The sequence below is a fragment of the Leguminivora glycinivorella genome, chromosome 1 (assembly GCF_023078275.1).
Source record: "Leguminivora glycinivorella isolate SPB_JAAS2020 chromosome 1, LegGlyc_1.1, whole genome shotgun sequence".
Taxonomy (NCBI): Eukaryota; Metazoa; Arthropoda; class Insecta; order Lepidoptera; family Tortricidae; genus Leguminivora; species Leguminivora glycinivorella.
Genome location: NC_062971.1, coordinates 21,383,824 through 21,405,260, shown reverse-complemented (window position 1 = coordinate 21,405,260; position 21,437 = coordinate 21,383,824). Strand labels below are relative to the sequence as shown.

The 21,437-nt window shown below is 36.7% G+C and overlaps 1 protein-coding gene across 1 annotated transcript; it reads left to right on the top strand.

The window, feature by feature from the left end:
* Nucleotides 1-145: 145 nt before the first annotated feature.
* Nucleotides 146-19,934, top strand: LOC125226377 (progestin and adipoQ receptor family member 3). Its single transcript, XM_048130351.1, has 7 exons — nucleotides 146-442; nucleotides 1,359-1,582; nucleotides 6,748-6,904; nucleotides 13,497-13,649; nucleotides 15,854-16,042; nucleotides 16,950-17,018; nucleotides 18,586-19,934. Exons 1-7 carry the CDS (start codon nucleotides 371-373, stop codon nucleotides 18,748-18,750), a joined length of 1,029 nt encoding a protein of 342 aa, XP_047986308.1. The 5' UTR covers nucleotides 146-370; the 3' UTR covers nucleotides 18,751-19,934.
* The last annotated feature ends 1,503 nt before the right edge of the window (nucleotides 19,935-21,437 follow it).

Sequence of the window (21,437 nt, the reverse complement as noted above, 5' to 3'; positions counted from 1 at the left end):
TATGTAATAAATAAGAGTACAATACCGGTTACTTTCCAAACCCCAATGTGCAATACGGACTTCAATAGACTGCGTTGTCAATTTGACAAGCCAAGAATAAACAACAAATTCAAAACCAGTTTAAAAATTGCTTTGGAGGTGGCGGTCGGACGTCAGCAGTGTGTGTGTTTAGTTTTGATTTGTTTCATTTGAAATTCTTTTGTTTTTTTTTGTAAAAGGGCTTAATCGTTTCCGTTATGTTTGTAATATAATTTTGTATTTATATATTACTGTAGTAAATATTGTTTAGTCGTCTCATAAGTAATAATTAATAATGTACATTTTGTAACAAGCGATCTTGCTAGAAATTAATTATCATCATACTTTAAGAATGACGCTAACTATGACAAAAAAAGTTAGCGAGGTTCAAGCAGAAACCGTGCAGTTTATGTCCTTAGAAAAAGTAAGTATCACCAGATAAAACCTCTTTTAAACATCTTTCATAAAATTAATGTCGTACCTTGTCTATGAAACTTCTTGTTCTTTTTTTTTCAATTTCTTTTATTTTCGTGATAATTTTGTTTAGTTAGAATATTTTAAGAACTACCCTTTTCCGTTGTATACGTATGTAGAAAGGAAAGTAGAGGTATTGACCCACAGTGTAGTATGTTTATAGAGCTTTATGCATATCATGAACAACTTTATAGAAATTTGAATAAATACATTTTCCAAGCTTTTTATTAACTTTGCTGTGTACAGTCAAGTGCAAAAATATGTGTGTACACATCTTACTCAAAAATATGTCCCATAGCACACATTGACCATTGCTTTCACATTGTATAGTTTGACCAGTGATTACCAGCATCTTAGTCGCGTGTGATAAGGGTATAGTAATAGTACCATATTTATGGGACAATTTTTTCGATACATATTTTTGCACTTGACTGTAAGTATAAATATATATGTATGTAACTATGTTGATATGGGTCAAATCTATTTTACTGCCCATATTCAGATGAAGTTGAAATATTGCACACATGTTTAAATCGGATGGCAATGAAGCATTTTGATGACATGGACCTGTGGGGCGATTTTTTAATCTTGCATATGGGATTTTGTCACTAAAATACCAGTTGAAAATGGTGACTTGCTTATTATTTTTAGTGACAATTTTCTGAATTCGAACGCGTGAGACTCAAAAATCGACCCCCTGATTTAATCATGGAGACAGAATGTAGCCATAGAAATTCTGTGACAAAACAATAACTTAACACATTGTGGGGTCTTAACCTAATCTGACAGCAATCTCAATTATTATTACTTGGCGTGGAAAAAGTAGAGATAACATTTGCTAAAAATTTATTGTTCATTATATTTAGGCAGAAGATGAACACAGGCAAGACGGGGATTATAATTCAGGCTCCACTCTTCTTCGACGAGGCAAGAAGCTGGAAGACAACAATAATTTAACCAAAGAAGACATAGAATATGTGAATTACCGCCAGTTGCTCAAGTATGAACAGGCTCCAGAGTATCTCCAGCACAATCCTTACATAAGGGATGGATATAGGAAGCTGTTACCTACTAAACTTTGTTGGGAGAGGTAAGAGTTAATAATTATTTTATATCTATTTGTTTTTAGTGTTTTTCAAACACAATGGGTAAGACACATGTGATTAAGTAATTATGAGTTTGTGGTGAGGGCTACAAAAATCATAAAGTCATACATGTCTAAAATTAAATACAGTAAAATCTCAATAATCCAGTACTTTGATGGTCCAAAACGTAACATTGTTCCATGCCCTTAATCATAACTGTTTGATGGAACAAGGTTTAAAAGCATGACATACATACAACAACATATTTAGTCAGGGACCAAACGACCTCTTTTACAAAAAGTCGTCGACATCTCTTCTAAATACCTAAAACAGGTATGGATGTGTTCCTCGTTATCTCCAGATTACGAATTGACCCGTTTTAGTTTAAGGAGGGGGGGACGGGTTGAGAAAAAGGGGGAGAAAGATGGCGGCCGACCATCATAGATATTTATTCACATCTCGAGTCCTATGGCACCAATCTGTTCGTGCAAGGTGTCGTTTGAAAGCTTATTAAACCTACTTTAATTGTTTTTAAATAACTATACTCATAAAAGTAACCGTTTACGAAATATTTGAAAATATGTGTTTTTTTATGCGCATTAATTGCACAAGTACTAGAAAAAATGCGTCTAACTCAATAAACAATAACTTTACCGCAATTGATGTTATTATAAAATTTTCGCGTCTATTCATGCTCTTTCTAAAAATATAAGTTTCATTGGTATATGATAATATATAACCATGTAATTACGAATTTGGTTTAGCAGGAGTCACTCTGCCCGGTCGCAGAAATGGGCGCTGACTGTAGTAAAGTATTCAATATTTTTGAGGTCCTATTTTACGGATCCATATGCGAGAGGTATCGTTTCAAAGCTAATTAAACCTACTATATTTTTTATAAATAACTATAATCATAAAGGTAGCTGTTTAGAAAATATTTGAAAATATGTGTTTTATAGACCATGAGTCGCACAAGTACCTACTGGTAAAAAAGGCTTCTTAATCAATAAACAACAACTTTCCGGAATTGATGTTAGTATAAGATTTACGCGGAATTTCGTGTGCTTTCTAATAACATAAGTTTTATTGGTGTATGATATTATATAACCAAGTAATTACAAATATGGTTAAGTAGGGGCCACAGCGCCCGGCCACGTATGGATGCTGACCGTCGCCAAATTTTCTATATTTTTCAGATACTATTTTATTTAACAGGAATCTTTTGAAAGCATATTATGCGTACTATCATTGGTTCTCAATAATTTTAGTTGTAACTGTAGTATAGCTAACAAAATATTTGAAAATATGCATTGGAACCGATGTGAGTAAAACATGCTTCTAGCTCAATGAATTATATTTTTTCCGCAATTGATATAATAACAAAATAAACGGCGAAATGTATGACCTTTTCAAATAATAAGTTTTGTCAGTATTGCATAAAGAATTAATGTTAATTTATCCATCATACTCACTGCGCACCGTCATATACATGGATGACCATTTTCGTTGCCGTTTTCATAATTTTTAAGATTGTATCTTGGTGCATGACCAATAAACAATAACTTTACCGCAAATAATGTTATGATAAGATTTACAGGACATTTCATATGCTTTCTAAAAATGTAAGTTTTATTGATGTATGATATTATACAACCAAGTAATTACGAATTTGGTTTAGCAGGTGTCACTGCACCCCCGTGACGTAAATAGGTGCTAACCGTCGCCTAATTTTATGTATTTCTCAGATCCTATTTTAGCGATCAATTTGTGAGAGGTATCATTTGAAAGCATATTATGCGTACTATCGTTATTAGGGTTCCGTAGCCAAAATGGCAAAAACGGAACCCTTATAGTTTCGTCATGTCCGTCTGTCCGTCTGTCCGTCTGTCCGTCTGTCCGTCTGTCACAGCCGATTTACTCGGAAACTATAAGTACTACAGTGATGAAATTTGATGGGAATATGTGTTGTATGAACCGCTACAAAATTATGACACTAAATAGTAAAAAAAAGAATTGGGGGTGGGGCCCCCATACATGTAACTGAGGGATGAAAATTTTTTTTCGATGTACATACCCGTGTGGGGTATCAATGGAAAGGTCTTTTAAAATGATATAAAGTTTTCTAAAAAACATTTTTCTTAAAGTGAACGGTTTTTGAGATATCAGCTCTCAAAGTCGTAAAAAGTATGTCCCCCCCCCTCTATTTTTATAACTACGGGGTATAAAATTCTAAAAAAAATAGAGGTGATGCATGCTAATTAACTCTTTCAACGATTTTTGGTTTGATCAAAGTATCTCTTATAGTTTTTGAGATAGGTTGATTTAACTGTAATTTTGGCAGGTGTATAAATTGACATAATAAGTTTATTATATTTGCTGCTACGGAACCCTTTGTGCGCGAGCCCGACTCGCACTTGGCCGGTTTTAATAATTTTAGTCGTAGTTGTAGAAGTTTACAAAATATTTGACAATATGTGTATTTTTACTGTATATGAATAGCATTCGCACTGATACGAGTGAAACATGCTTCTAGCTCAATAAATTATATTTTTCCGCAATTGATATAATAACGAAATGAACCGCAAAATGTATGGCCTTTACAAAAAATGAGTTTTGTTAGATTTGCTTAAACAATTAATGTTAATTTGTCCACCATACCCACTGCGCACGGTCAATCGTCATATAAACGGATGTCCCCCGCCGTTGCCTTAATTTCTTCATCATTTTACAGATTTTATTTTACTGATCAATTAAGTATATAAGTAAATTCGATACGTGATAGATTATATTTATTATGAATATACGATTAGTGAAATAAAATCTGAAAAATCATGAAAAAAGGCAACGACGGTGGACATCCATTTATATGATGGTGCGCAGTAGGTGAGCTGAACAAATTCAAATAAATTGTTTATGCAATACAAACCAAACTTATTTTTTGTGTAAGTCATACATTTTCCGTTTATTTTGTTATTATTTCAATTGCGGAAAACTATAATTTATTGAGCTAGAAGCGTGTCTTATCAATGCCAATGCTATTCATGCACAGTAAAATACACATATTACTAATCAAATATTTTGTAAACTTCTACAGTTTCGACTTGAAATATTAGAAATAAAGATAGTACGCATAATATGCTTTCAAATGATACCTCTCACAAATTTATCAGTAAAATAGGATCTGAGTAACGTAGAAAATTTGGCGACGTCAGTCAGCACCCAATATCGTGACAGGGCGCAGTGACACCTGCTAAACCAAATTCGTAATTACTTGGTCATATATTATCATACACCAATAAAACTTATATTTTTAGAAAGCGCATGAAATTTCGCGTAAATTTTATAATAACATTAATTGCGGTAAAGTTATGGTTTATTAAGTTAGAAGCATTTTTTATCTGTATATGTGCAACTCGTGCTCGAAAAAAAAACTCATGTTTTCAAATATTTTGTAAACAGCTACCTTTATAACTATAGTTATTCAAAAATAATTAAAGTAGGTTTAATTTTCTTTCAAATGATACCTCTTACATATGGATCCGTAAAATAAGAACTTAAAAATATTGAATACTTTACTACGGTCAGCGCTCATTTTTATGCGACCAGCGGAGTGACCACTACGAAACAAAATTCGTAATTTAATGGTTATATTATCACTTACCAATAAAACTTATATTTTTAGAAAGCTCATGAATAGTCGCGTAAATTTTATAATAACATCAATTGCGGTAACGTTATTGTTTATTGACTTAGAAGCATTTTTTACCAGTACTTGTGCGATTCATGCTCGATAAAAAACACATATTTTCAAATATTATGTAAACAGCTACTTTTAATACTATAGTTATGTGTAAACAATTATAGTAGGTTTAATTATCTTTCAAACGATACCTCTCACATATGGATCCGTAAAATAAGACCTCAAAAATATTGAATACTTTACTACGGTCAGCGCCCGTTTATGCGACCTGGAGGATAACCCCTGCCAAACAAAATTCTTAATTATATGGTTATATATTATCATATACCAATGAAACTTATATTTTTAGAAAGAGCATGAATAGACGCGAAAATTTTATAATAACATCAATTGCAGTAAAGTTATTGTTTATTGAGTTAGACGCATTTTTTACTAGTACTTGTGCAATTCATGCGCGATAAAAAAACATATATTTTCAAATATTTCCTAAACGGTTACTTTTATGAGCATAGTTATTGGAAAACAATTAAAGTAGGTTTAATAAGCTTTCAAATGACACATCGCACGAACAGATTGGTGCCATAGGACTCGAGATGTGAATAAATATCTATGATGGTCGGTCGTCATCTTTCCCCCCCTTTTTCTCGACCCGTCCCCCCCTCCTTAAACTAAAACAGGTCGATTCGTAATCTGGAGAGAACGAGGAACATATCCATACCTGTTTTAGGTATTTAGAAGAGATGTCGACGAAAATCGTGAAGGAGACGACTTGTGGCCAAATTGGCTCTAGACTAATTATTCTACAAGATTTAACAAGTTCACACATATCTATCTGTTCACAGGCAGCAGTGTTTATCAGACTGGAATAATATGTGCACAATTGCATAAATAATTGTCTTTTTGTAAAGCAATATTTTGCTACAGACATACTTATTAAATAGTGTGTAGGAAATTTATGTGTTTTCCTAATCATATTGGTATTTTAGGATTTGTAAATGATTTTTATGTGTACCATGTTTTTTTTCGTTTTCCGTTAAATTCGACATGTCGTGAGGTTCGTTATCAGGAACCACCCTGTATAACACTTTTAGTTATTAGCAAAAAAAATTTTTATCGTTTTCATACATAATAAATGAATTAACTTGAATTGAGGTTGCTAAAGGCTGCATGAGACTAACAGAATATGTATAGGATTCGCGAAAAAATAGTCGTAAACCTAATACATACCTGGTTCAATTGCGTTTATACGTCATAAGGGAAACAATATCGTATGGTAGCTACGAAACCAAGCAATAGCCGGGTCCACACTGACCAACAGCCTCGCTCGCAAAACGTCCGTGCTCATACGCGCGCGCGTTTGCCTCGCATCGAGCCAATTTTCTCGGCAAGATGGCGGCCCTCAGTCAGATGTTCAAAATAGCCTTTTATGTCCTAAAAGAGCGTACGCTACTGATAGAATGCTTGTTGCAGTATATTCTGGTGGACGAACGAAACGATGAACATATGGACACACTTGTTCGGCTTCTTCCTGGTGGTCGGGCTGACGATCAACGACCTGGTCATCATCAACATCCACGCCACCTTCACAGACAAAGTGGTTGCTGCTATACTTCTCTCGTGTTTTATGGTAAGTCATTACTTAATTTTGTTGGCTTGTGTGTTCTTTATCTACTCGTACAATGTGATTTTATACTGTATGAAGTGTATGATATAGCTTACTTTGGAGCACTGTTCTCTCTTATACTGCCTAATGAAGGCTGCTAATTGGTAATCGCCGGATGTAGGATATAGAGCGGGCTAACAAATAGTCAACTCATTCAAATATTATTAGAGTCTGCAAGGTTTGAAGACCTACTATCATTACGTATATTTAGGTACCTAAGTACTTAATTCTCCAGACACTATCTCTAGGTACAATGTGGACCACATTATGTGGTGTAATGTGTTGACTGCTGCACGGGAAGCATGGTCGCGCGATAGACGATAAAAATATCAGGCCGTCCCTATCGCACTATTAGTAAGTGCGATAGGGACGGCCAGATGTTTTATCATTTATCGCGCGACCATAATTGCCTGCTTGGGCTTTAATTACATGCTTTTATCGTTACCAGAATCTTTATAGATACCGTTATTAAGATAGTGAAAGTACAATTTTGCACACGTTTAAGTATGGGGCTATTATTTAGAAACCATACATCACTTGCCATATGATATGATACGTCCCTAAAAATAACAATGTAAAAACCGACTTTACGCCTAGTATGATAAAGTCTATACTGGGCTTACTGTGTAACCCGTAATAAAATTATTAGAAAGATATCAGAGGACATCGATGAAACGTTTAACTGTCTGTAACGAAAAGATTAGATGGTAAAAGCTAGATTATACGGCGCGTAATACCAAGTTAGTTAATGAACGCCAATTAATGAAAATTAAGTACTTGTAACTGATCTGTCAAACAGGTGGCAAAGAAACAAGAAAATGACAACCTGAAATAAGTTATCGTTATATTGTCCATTAATTACTGGCACCCTGTATATATATTATATATCCATACTAATATTATAAATGGGAAAGTGTGTGTGTCTACAGTTGTTTGTCCGTCTTTCACGGCAAAACGGAGCTATACGAATTGACGTGATTTTTTAAGTGGAGATAGTTGAAGGGATGGAGAGTGATATAGGCTACTTTATGTCTTTTTCTAACGCGAGCGAAGCCTTGGGCAAAAGCTAGTATATAATATTATAAATGGGAAAGCGTGTGTGTCTGTTTGTTTGTCCGTCTTTCACGGCAAAACGGAGCGACGTATTGACGTGATTTTTTTAAGTGGAGATTGTTGAAGAGATGGAGAGTGACATAGGCTACTTTTTATGTCTTTCTAACCCCCCACTTCCCTATAATGGGGGGTGGAAGTTTGTATGGAGCATTCCGCAATTTTCGAATTTAACGCGAGAGAAGCTGCGGGCAAAAGCTAGTTTACTACATATAACTTTTAATGTTGTCTCATAACTCTCATAGTTCTCGTTATTACATATGGTTGTCACAAGGCGATTTGAACAAAAACTTTTAATGGGTATTTGAGGTAAGAATACTTATACCAGTTACGTTGGTTATTCTATGAGTTACGCAGTAAGTATTATAAACATTCATGTATGTGGTCTATCAGTACTGGAGAGAAATAAACTATCGCCATTTAAATGTCTTCAGTTCCGTTAGTTTTGGCTGTGTGCCGATAGATACGGACGGACGGAACTGCCTGCGTCATTGTTTGTTGCATAATATACCGCAGTACCCACTGTACCCATGGATTAAGTAATATAGCGTCCAAACGTTTACCTACGATAGCGACAACACACTCTATTTTCTTAGTTATTTATATTTTGATTTGAAGTCCACTTGGTCCAGTATTTTATACGTTAGGTATAAAAAATATTTTAGACAAATAAAATACGTTGTGGGGTCTAAGTCATCTTATACAAATTGTTCTGACCCAAACTAAACTAAGTTTGTAGTTGTACTCTGAGTAATAAGCATTGACTGACGGTTGCATCAAACCGTCTGTCACTGTTAAAATGTTCGTTAAATTTTATTGTATGGGAAGTTCCATAGACGTCTGCTGCTTGACGATGATGTATCTGTCAAATGTGGCTGATGCAACTGGCCCTAATTTAGATAAATATATACTCAAGAAAATACCCATGAATACAAGCGAAACGGTAGACTTTTTAGAAGTTAGGTAAGACCCCCGTGGTGGCCGTGGCAGTCTTTTAGTTAATTTGTTACGAATACCTACAAAACAAATTTTTAAAGATAGAATAATACCTACTGATATGCTAACTCCTGTTAGTCAGATTGAGTTCGTCTACTTAGGTAGGTACGGTGTTTATGTACTAGATCGTAGTTTCTATTTTAGACATTCATCTCCAGTGCGCAAAGTTACGGGCTCACGTTGCGTAGGCTATAATTTCTTTGGCGCGCAGATATTACGAAATATGAGCTATCCGCGCATTGGTCCAGCGCTCGAAAGCCGAGATGCGACCTGCTTTTCTCGAGAGAAAGTATTCGACCTGCGTCTTGACGAATTAAAAAAAATCAACTATGCCAAGACAGGGCGTTTCTAATTTTGTTTAAGTTAAAACTCAAGTAATTTGCATTACAATAAAATACCTTATTTTGAACGTATTTAAATGCGTATTACGTTTTGCGTAGCATGTGCCTATTTATAAAACCTTGAATTTGTTAATGATTATCAAGTAGGTAGATTGTCAACCGATATGACGGATAAATGTGAGAGCACAGGAAAACGTCCACTTTTTCGATTGCTATAAAGCCGCTTTGTCAGCTTATTCGTAAAGCTTACAAGTGAATCTCGCCTTAATGGTAACCGACAAAGTGGGATGTTTTACTAAACACACTCACAAATATACCTAGAGAGTTTTTGTTTAAATACGTAATGCGTATTGTTGTTGATCAATGATGATAAAATTACATTATCTAATTTGACCTCAATTAAATTATTTGTATACTCTTGGTTAATCTTGGGGCACGGTAGTCCCCCCGCCAAGACGAGTACGAAATATACTCGAAGAAACAGCTAGTCGAAACTTAATGATCTCTTGGAATGAAATAGAATAGCAATTATAAATATTTTATAAGGCGGTAAGTTTTCTTTCTATAGTTTTATTATTAGACGAAAACATTAGTCAAAAATATACAAGATATGAGACTATGAGTCTAGTTGTCTAGTATCTAAACTTTCGCTGGTGCTTTGTGTCACTCTAGACGAGTCAAGTGTAAACTTTCACTAACCACTTGAAACCCGAATGTATTAAGTTGTATTCGTATACATTTCTACAATCTAACCATGATAAATAACTATGTGAGTGAACACTGAATGCATGTAAACTGATAACATCCGGATTTTGGAGCAGTGCATGCGTCCGCATACAGATGAAGAGTTAATAAGCGTCGCCGGCGGCCTTTTTTGACTTTTGCGTGGCTGAATCTGTCCCCATTCTTGCTTATTAAGTAAAAATTTAATCGTCAACTGCCCAAATCCTATGGTATGGAGCAATATCGTGTAGTCGTATGTACGAGTATATTTAGAAAGTACTAATTACATAGCTATGTTGTTAATTGATAGAGATAATTATAGAATAACATTATTAGAAATGCATATTCTAATCAAGAACTAGTCGAAAACTAGCGCTTCTATTTTCTAGGTCGATCGACAGTGGATTGGGACTAAACCAGTTTTGTTTCTTTGTTAAGAGCTCGATATCTAATGATAAATTAAACCAGATTCCAAAACAATTAAGACTAGGCTGAGGTATGAAAAATTGGTCGACCAGAATCTATTTTATGCGTTTTATACAACCTACAATACTTATTTTAACTTATGTCGAATAGCTAATAGCTAATTTATTGTAAACCAAAACATGGCTGTGCGTGTGCATAAGAATAGCTCTAGTTGTAGCAGGATATTAAAAACAGATAGCAAGATACAAGAATAGCAAGTAACGGTTGTCCAAAACATTACTTTTCCACAAGATATTGTACGGAAACAATTTGCGTGCAAAGTATAATATTAGATTACAAGTGTGCCGTGGCGTTTTTATATGTGCGTGATTTCGGTTCGCGGAGCGGTCACCGTTAGAACTGCATGGACCGCTATTTTGTCTAACGCGGCGTTACATTATTGCTTTAGGGAATAACGTTACCTAATTATTTTTAGATATGTTTGTTTGTTAGAAATTATTTCACTAGATATCTGATTCCTTACCACAGATGTCATTATATACCATAGATCAAGCAAACGTATCTACTTAGCGTGTCAATTGAACTCAGTAAAATCCACTGAGTTGTCCGTCTTTAAGACGATACGGTAGGGGTCAGTTCTCCATACAAACGCTCTCGACTATTTCCTCCCTGGTTTTTGAAGATAGAGCAATGATTTTTTCAACACAGATTGTTATTATTTTTATCTGTGTCGGACCGTTTTGATTTTTTTGATATTCTGCTTTTTAAAGACTCTAGAGCCAATCAAAAATTTCCAAAAACGGCCTTTTTCATTGTGGCGCATAAAAAGGTGTGGTACTCAAGATTGGTAACAATTAACCAAAAAAGCTAAACGGTCCGACATAGATTATTTCATTGTTATTCAGATTCTCAAATTTCGTTCCGATTGATTAAGTTTTGAAGGAGGAAAGAGTCGAGAGCGGAACCTCGATTTTAAAGATTTTTTTGAAATATCTTTTGACTGAGTTGTTCTTAGTGGACAATTTTTTTTCGATAAATATAGTTAATAACACTTGTATATTTAACTAAAATTCCCAAGTTGAAGGGGAGGCTCCTTTCCATTTTAGCATTTTCGCTACCGTATCCTCTTAATCGCAGCTGGCAGCTTTCGGGCGTCAAGTTTTGTAAGTTGAAGTCAACAAAAACAAAATGCCTCGTTACGTGATATTTAATTGCAACAACACAAAAATTATGAATACTCTAGGGCCTGAGACATATTTAAAATCACAGGCAAGTAACAACTTCAGTACAAAATCTGACACGCTCGCCCGCCATACAAATATATGAACTTGTTTCTTCTATCTATATCTAATTCTGTGTTCCTTACATTGGATTGGAGAAACGATGCGATGCGATGGACTGCGATGTGCGGTAAAATGATTAAGTCTATATTACCAAATTATTGCTCCTTGTTGAATAAAGCCCGCTAACAAAATTATATCATTATGGTATACGAGGGAACTGTTATGAATGGATAAGGACATACTTAAACCAACGTCTGCAATGTACAGAAATACCCAAATATGACGATACCACAAAAACGCTAATTAAATATAGGTCGGATTATATTAATGTTACAACTGGTGTCCCTCAAGGCAGTGTTCTTGGACCATTGCTTTTTCTCGTTTACATTAACGACTTGCCAGACATGCCCTCTCTTACCAACCATAAAATGACGCTCTTTGCCGACGACTGTTCTATAGTGATACAGGGAAAGGACACTCAAAATTATGAAACAGTCATTAACAGAGTTTTTGAGGATGTAAATGTATGGTTAATTAATAATAATTTAAAGGTTAACATCTCCTTAAGACAAAATTTATGGAATTTTATGCACCGCAAGGAAAACCAAAGAATATCAATATAAATTACGACGGTCATACAATAGAGGGTGTGTCATCAATTCGTTTCCTGGGTATTATTTTAGATTGCCACACAAACTGGAAAGAACACACCGAAATGCCCATTGACAAGTTGAACAGGTTTATATTTTCCCTGCGAAGGTTCTCTCAAATATCGTCAAAAAAAACTGCATTATTAGCCTTCAACGGGCACGTAATGTCCAATTTGCGTTATGGCATAGTACTTTGGGGTAACTGTAGCAATATGCAAAAGGTATTTCTGCTACAAAAGAAATGTATACGAGCTATATGTGGTGTGCATCAACTAGAACCCTGTCGACCTCTCTTCCACGAGTTAAAAGTGTTGACATTGCCATTATTATATATTTATGAGATTAGTCTCTTTGTCAAATTGAACATAAATTCATTCAAAAATAAGGCATCAACCACAATTTATCAATCTAGACACGGCTCTGATTTATGTTATCTCTATCACTCTAAGACAGCTTTTTTTTTTCAAATAACAAACACAGTCAAGTTTAAAAATATGGGTGCACGAACATTGCTAGACATATTTTTGAGCATATTTTATACACCCATATTTTTTTTTACAGTTGACAGTACACCTACCTATTTATACTCACCGAACCACAGAACTTAATTTAGATAGAAGAAACAAATTCATATATTTGTATAGGGGCCGAGCGTGTCAAATTTTGTACTGAAGTTGATTCTTGCCTGTAATTTTAAATATGTCTCAGGCTCTTGATTGTTCATAATTTTTGTGTTGTTGCAATTGAATATCACGTAACGAGGCATTTTTTATGTTTTGGTTGACATCAACTTACAAAAATTGACGCCCGAAAGCTGCAAGCTGCGAGTAAAGACGGACAACTCAGTGGATTTCACTGAGTTCATTTGACACGCTAAGTAGATACGTTTGCTTGATCTATGGTATATATGACATCTGTGCACCGAACTCTCCAGAGGAAGAAAAGAGCTCCGAATTTTGCGTAGACAATTCTAGTTGTAAGGCAGTTCGGAATTTACACTAATGGGATGTATCACTTTGATTTCCAGGTGTGCATGGCGCTGTCAGCGCTGTACCACACGTTCTCATGTCGCTCGGAGTGCGACTACAACACGTTCCTGATGTACGACCTCTTCGGCATCGCGCTCTCGCTGCTCGCCATATACACCTCCGGCGTGTACTACGCTTTCTGGTGCCACCATGTAAGTTTAAATACTATACACCTGCGACGTTTGTAGATGTGCTGTAGGGAACTAGGGACGCCTGGCCGGAAACAGGCGGGCTGTCGATCAGTGATGCGTTCATTCAGCCCAAACCTCCTACGTTTACTACGATTTCTGGTGTCACCATGTAATTTTAAAATTTAAATACGGTGTGCTTAGATGTGCTTTAATCAAGTTTACAAGGGTTGGTACCGTTCGGAGTTGTACTATTACAACACGTTTCTGATGTACTTACGACCTCTTCGACATAGTGCTGTCGCTCCTCGCCATATACACCTCCAGCTTGTAACTACGCTTTCTGGTGCCACCACGTAAGTTTAACTAATACTATCTGCTTTATCACCCGCGTTGGTAAAGTTTACACGGGTTGGTTACTACAGACGGTGGACGGAATTCAGGTCCGGAATGTATTAAGAATAATACAAACTTTCTGGTGCGTTCTGATGTTCTTGATATATGATCACCTAGCAGCACGCTATACGCGAATTATGCTATTGATTATGCGGAATACGTCGGAATGTGCATTTTTATTAAGTATTTATTTATACGGAGATCACCAGACCAGATATAATTGTTATAAAATAGGATAACTAGAGCAGGAATAAAATACCAAATGTAACTCGATACTGCTTACCGTGGCTGCGGGGCATAAACTGAATCGGCGCCTAATTATGTTATGTCGTAGATATTTTTGTCATATTGCAATACATAGGTATAAATAGGTAAGGTAACTCCAACCTAAATTGACATATAAGTTATATAACACTGTTAAGTTACTGTTATGCTAATTACCTATGCAGTATCTGATACAGCAATTACTCGTAATGTGGTAATGAGTAGCGATCGCACATCGTAAGTAACTTGGCTAACCGTTGTAGAACAATGTGAGCGGGGTGTTGCAACGACAACGATGCGCTCGGCGGGTATGCGGAACAGTGGCCATGGCCTAGTCGACCATTTATTAATTAGGAGCCTTATAATTATATTTCAATCACTTCAGGGGTTGGCAAATTATAGAGGGAGAGAGCTGACAGCAGTACAAATCACCAGTCTACGGAAGGTCAGAGAGGTCTAATAACTTTCAACTGTTCATTGCACTTTCATGGGCACGATCTTTGTTTGATGTTCTAAAACTGACGTTGTTGACTCTCCGTTGATATGGATAAAATGCAAGTTGTCGAAGAGGTACAATGACCTGTTAAAAATTGACATTTGCATGTGACTAAACCAAACTATTAATAGAAGACAATAAAACAAAGTAGCTTTTTTTGTTACATTCATTTTTCAATAAAATGTTTTGATTGTACAGTTGATCGAATCAAGCCTTGATAGAGTAAGGTAAGTTGGCAATGTCTTTGATCCCATCTGTGAATTGGTTAATAAGTAAACGTCATAATTTCATCGACGTTTGACCTTTAAAATAAAATTTGCAAAATTGCTGTCTACTAACGTTGGTGTGACTATAGAATCAATATCTAATGTTGATTTTACTGTGAGTCGAATAAGGCCGCAGCAATTGTAGTACCTAGAGTCTGTTCGGAAAGTAAAGAGTCGTGAAATGTATGGGGTCCAGTACATTCCACGACTTCACTTTCCGAACAGTCTCTACCTTTATAGGTTTGCCGTCCCCTACTAAGTTTATGTAAATCATCAATGATTCCACTCGCTTATTTTTCGTCGTACTGTCTTGTTCGACTTGGCTATCTTCTGAACATATATATTTTATTTCAAGACATATAATCCATAAATTAAAAACTAAATTTACTGCATAGCATAGAGACGATCACAACAACGACGGCAATAGCGAAACCCCCGCCCCTCTTCATTGTATTCAATCGTTTTTTAGGCTTTCATTGCACTGTGTTAGCTTGTGTGCTTATTTACTATCAATATAATATGCCTACCTACATAACATCGGTGACAATGTAATGTTATGATTTCTTCAGGCTGGGCCATTGATGGAGACTTCCTAAAGGTCGTCATAGGATCTATAAGAAAACAATGATGCTAGAATTTACTTCATAAAAAATCAGTAGGCCAAGCTTAGGTAGATATATTGAAAATTAATCGATTACTATGTGTATTTTCATTCACCTTTTCCTCGGTTTTCCTCTCCCGTTACTTCCTTCCACATTCACTCAATAATGACTGTATATTGAAATATTGTTTTATTTATTTCGCAGGAGCTAAAGGCGTTCTACATGGTGTCGGTAACGCTGATCTTCGTGGTGGCGATGGCTCTGCAGATCCCGCGGCTGAACGTGCCGTACCTCGTGAAGATGTGCGTGTTCATCGGCTGGGCGGCCTACGGGGTCCTACCCACGCTGCACTGGTGCTACGCGATGGGAGGCTTCGAAAACCCTATGGTGCAGGTTGGTTGTACGGGTTGAACCTTTTGCACCTGAATTCGTTATGCTAAGTTTAGGATTCAACGTGTGTAGTGATACACACGCTACGAACGATCGATTTAAGATACGAGATCCTTTCAAAGTAGTGACGACCTACTATACGAGACCATTTACCGCTAGGAGCGCTGGCTATGAGGTCTTAGTAGATAAATCATTCGTAAACTGTAATTATAAGATTTATAAGGTACAATCATATTTCATCAATTTGGATCGCATCCGAGACACTACACTGCTCTGCGCTCCAAAACACGAATAGCTGATGTGGGGGAGAAGACCGCCAGACTAAAGTGGGACTGGGCAGGCCACGTTTGCCGCATGCACCCGGATAGGTGGGCCAGCATAGCCACCAAGTGGATGCCTCAAATTAACACTTTCGAAACCGGGCTCTACGCGGCGCTACGACATTTTCGCTACATACGGGTTTCCCCATCTAATCGGCTACGCTTCTACGAGCGGTGTGCCCGACAGTCGGGTTCTTGGTAGCGAAAGTGTTAAGCGCGGACGTGGCAGGCCCAGACGAAGATGGCGGGACGACCTTGATACCTTCATGATTAATTGGCCAGAAATAGCACACCAACGGGAGCTGTGGAAATCACGGGGAGAGGCCTTTGCCCAGCAGTGGGAAACATAAACGGACTATTAAAAAAAATCATCAATTTGTGGTTGTATATGTTTATGTTAAGATATCCTATTTTTGACTATATCAGTCATGCACAGACCACCAAAAGTACCTACTACCTACTGTTAACTTGGAGTACTTCCATGCACAGACCACCAAAAGTACCTACTACCTACTGTTAACTTGGATCCTCCGTGACTTCCATGAGTATAATTAACTGTCATTAACTGATATTTCCCTTTCTATTTTCAGATGTTCTTTCCTCGAGTGATAATGATGTACGTTATAAGCGGAACTGCATTCATCATTTACGCATTTAAGGTATGCTTTCTTAGCCTCATCTTTTTTGTATATATGTTTATAAGAAGATTCTATTATTTATAAGACGAAGAATGGATGCACGAGGACTATTTTTTTTATTTCGCCAACGACGTCTGTTACCAACTGTGACAGTTCTTTGCAACTGCGCTTGTGTGTCGACAATCATTGTCAATTAAAACAATGTTTTGCATTTTTGCAATAAGTTGTCCGTAAGCGCGTCAAAACAGAGCTAGTAGCGTCGCGGGGCAGTTTGCAATATAGACTATAGACACGAACAAAAAGCGCAGTCTGCGTGGCGGAGGAACGTTTATATTGGAAATTGTCTCGCTCTGTGTCGAACCGCCTAATACATAGATTAAAGTGAGCGTCAGGACCCCTGGACCACTACAGATATTTGATGTTTAGTACATACTAAAATTTTGTACCTATTTGATACTATTTGGTACCTGAGTACATATATTTGGTACCTCCACTGATATCGAAAAATCGAGCGAATAAAGTGGCCAGACATTCTGACGTCAGGATGTCTGGACCATTTTTGGTTTACATAGTCCTAGACAACACTACTAATTGATATCTTAGTCAATATTTACTACCTATTTGGTACCTGTCAATATATTTTTTTCAAATTTTTTTGGCGTACCAGAAAAAAGTTATGACGGAATTTAAAGTTGTGAGCCCGGCCGTGCCGTTGAAGTATATAGCGCCAGTCAAAAGAATAGAGGCAAATCCGCCTGCCCTCCTGCGCGTCAACTTAAATAGGAATTTATTTTTAGGCACTTGCACATCATCTCTACTGACTAGTGGCATTAATATAGTCGAAATATAAAAGTAATTAGTGTAATTACACTAGTTTTCAACTTTAAATTCCATCATAACTTTTTTCTGGTACGCCAAAAAAATTTGAAAAAAATATATTGACAGGTACCAAATAGGTAGTAAATATTGACTAAGATATCAATTAGTCGTGTTGTCTAGAACTATGTAAACCAAAAATGGTCCAGACATCCTGACGTCAGAATGTCTGGCCACTTTATTCGCTCGATTTTTCGATATCAGTGGAGGTACCAAATATATGTACTCAGGTACCAAATAGTATCAAATAGGTACTAAATTTTAGTATGTACTAAACATCAAATATCTGTAGTGGTCCAGGGGTCCTGACGCTCACAGATTAAACTAATAATAATATTTACTAACCTATACTTATTTTGTGAGACTGGTGGCCTAGCGGTAAGAGCGTGCGACTTTCGGTCCGGAGGTCGCGGGTTCGAACCCGGCTCGTACCAATGAGTTTTTCTGAAGTTATGTGCGAAATGTCATTTGATATTTGCCAGTCGCTTTTCGGTGAAGGAAAACATCGTGAGGAAACCGGACTAATTCCAATAAGGCCTAGTTACCCTTCGGGTTGGAAGGTCGGATGGCAGTCGCTTTCGTAAAAACTAGTGCCTACGCCAAATCTTGGGATTAGTTGTCAAAGCGGACCCCAGGCTCCCATGAGCCGTGGCAAATACCGGGATAACGCAAGGAGGATGATGACTAACCTATACTTAAATATTTTGAACAGATCCCAGAGCGCTGGTTCCCGGGGCGCGTGGACTACATCGGGCACTCGCACCAGTGGTGGCACGTGCTGGTGATGGCCGCGCTCTACTACTGGCACAACTCCGGCATGATGTACGTGCAGTACCGCATGAACCATGGATGCGCCAACACCATGCGGATATTCTGAACACTACACAACACAACACCCAGCGCCGGACCTACATTTTTTTCGAGAGGAGCCCATAGCTAAAAAAATACGAAATTGGCGCAACTTAGATTTGACGAAGTTCGAATTTGGCGCCCTCCTTCCCCCCCGAACTTCACGCCCGTGGCCACGGCTTGCGCCTCTAGATCCGGCTCTGACAAGACCTACATCAAGGCAACTACCATAGTCTGTGCGAAAAATGTATAGGGCCCTATATATATTCTACGACTCTTCTCTTTCCGAACAGTGCCTAGGTAATGTCACAATATATAACGTACGCTTCGATAGCGATTGCGACTGACTAAACTGGCAGATTATGGTCATCTTTATAAGCTCTCTTTATATCTCTCTCATTGCTAAGTAAAAACGCTAAGCATAAAATGTACAATTTCCTCTCTATTCTTATCTCTCGCACATAATCATATTGCTGTCTTATTCTGTATAGTCTGTTATAATCAAGTACTAACCTATAACACCTATGATACTCTATATACACGTACACACATTTGAACTTGCCATAAATATGTAGGATTTTAACCTTCTGCTTATGCTATTGGTCATTACTCTCATTAGCATATGGAGAACAATTTTCTTAAATGAATTATGAACATTTTCTCACGTAAATAAATTAAAGTAGTGTTTGGTGCATTCAGGCTCTTTAGATAATGATCCGATGTGACGAGATCTGCCGCCACAGTATAAAGCCTTTTGCGGTTAATCGTCTTAGATAAATTTCTAGCGTATCATTAGAAATATTTAAAATTTACTAGGATCTTAGGTATCGTATTCATGAGGGCAATATTCTCAGTAAAATATAGATAAAATGCTCAATTAAATATCTTAAACATTCCATGGAACATTCCTATAGGAAAATCCTGGGAAGTTTGTGATTTTAAGTGTACTTAAAAGTTATTATTACACGTAAGTGTTTATTGGTGCTGCTGTAATTTTTGATTTGATTGGTATAAATTCTGTACTTAATTTTGATCTAAATCATGTCCTGTTTTCGAGAATATGTTTCGTTTTAGAAATCCATTTACTGTATGTTAATTATCTGTGATTGTTGTTCTGTTTTGATATTATTTATTTTCTTAGTAGGCAATTATTGTTATTTTGGAATGGGGTTATTATAAATTTATTTATAAATCTTAATAAAACATACAAAAGTTATCTGTTTTGATTACTTTTTCCAGGGTATTTAAATTGCTCACCAAGGACCTTCCGAAAGTACTGATGGTGCGAGCCAAGTGCGAGCTGTCAGAGATCACTTATATGATCAATATCCGTCCGATTAGCTCACTGAACAAATCGTATATTATAAGATTAATAAACCAAAACATTGAATATTTGATACGTTGGTTCCGGATAAATTACTATTTAATGCCCTCTATCGAGCAATAGTGGAATTGCGATGAATTTGAAACGGTAAGCAAACTCAGAATTAAATTACTCGCTACTCGGCGATAGATGGCACTAAAATTGTGTAGTTCTTTGACTGGTCGCTGGCATACTCCGGCAAAACAGATCTGACAGGTTGCATACAATTTTTTTAAGATTATGAATTTTTCAGACTGTCTGTGGCGTGCCTATCCGTTTCGTTTGGTTTACCTACCTTTTATTCAAAGAGCATTGAATCACTACATTTTAGCAAACTCGGGCAGACTAATTACGCATTACTGGTTACTGGCTGTTAAAATATGATGCTATTATGTTAGAATGAAAGAAAATTACTAATTTTGACAGTTTTAATTGACGGGACGGAAACTATGGAGATTATGGACCTCTTCATGACGGAAACTTTGCGATAGATTTCTCGAGACAGACGGACTGACTCGAGATTTCTAAGACACTTTAGCCAACTATTGCCGAAAGTTGAACGTATGCAGAAATGGTTACAAGTGAATGGTGCTCCTGCACACACTTCAGGTCGCGTCGAAACGCGATGTTCCAAGAAAGTTGGATTTGTTGGTTAGGCCCACGTCCTTAGACAGCTCGTTCGCCGGAACATAGAACGAACAACTCCGGGAAAATACAGATGTACCTAATTGAAAATCTCCAGCAAGTTGATTACGTACGAAAATCACTGTTACCGCGTTGTGTCATGCTTAAATATTCAAGGACGACATGTGGAAAATCGGTAAGTACCTGTACCTACGTACCTCAAACGTTATATAATTCATCGTAATGACTATTATCCATACTAAATATTATAAATGGGAAAGTGTGTGTGTCTGTTTGTTTGTCCGTCTTTCACGGCAAAACGGAGCGACGAATTGACGTGATTTTTTAAGTGGAGATAGTTGAAGGGATGGAGAGTGACATAGGCTACTTTTTGTCTCTTTCTAACGCGAGCGAAGCCGCGACCAAAAGCTAGTATGTAGGTATATTATTATAAATGTATGCCAAACTTAGTGTCGGCTATTATTTGCAGCGGTTAAAAATCCTGCCAATAAAACAAGCGATACATTAATTGCGTGCTAAACAATTTTTTAAAGAAATGTTAACTATTAGGTCTGAATAAGATTTCCCCTTCAATGTTGGTTATCTTTAAAATAAGGTATTATTAAATTACTAGCTTTTACCCGCGGCTTCGCCCGCGTAATAAAAGTATTCATTAAGATTTTCATTTGGATCCGTAGGGACCGTAGGTTTCTCTGTAGGTATATTTA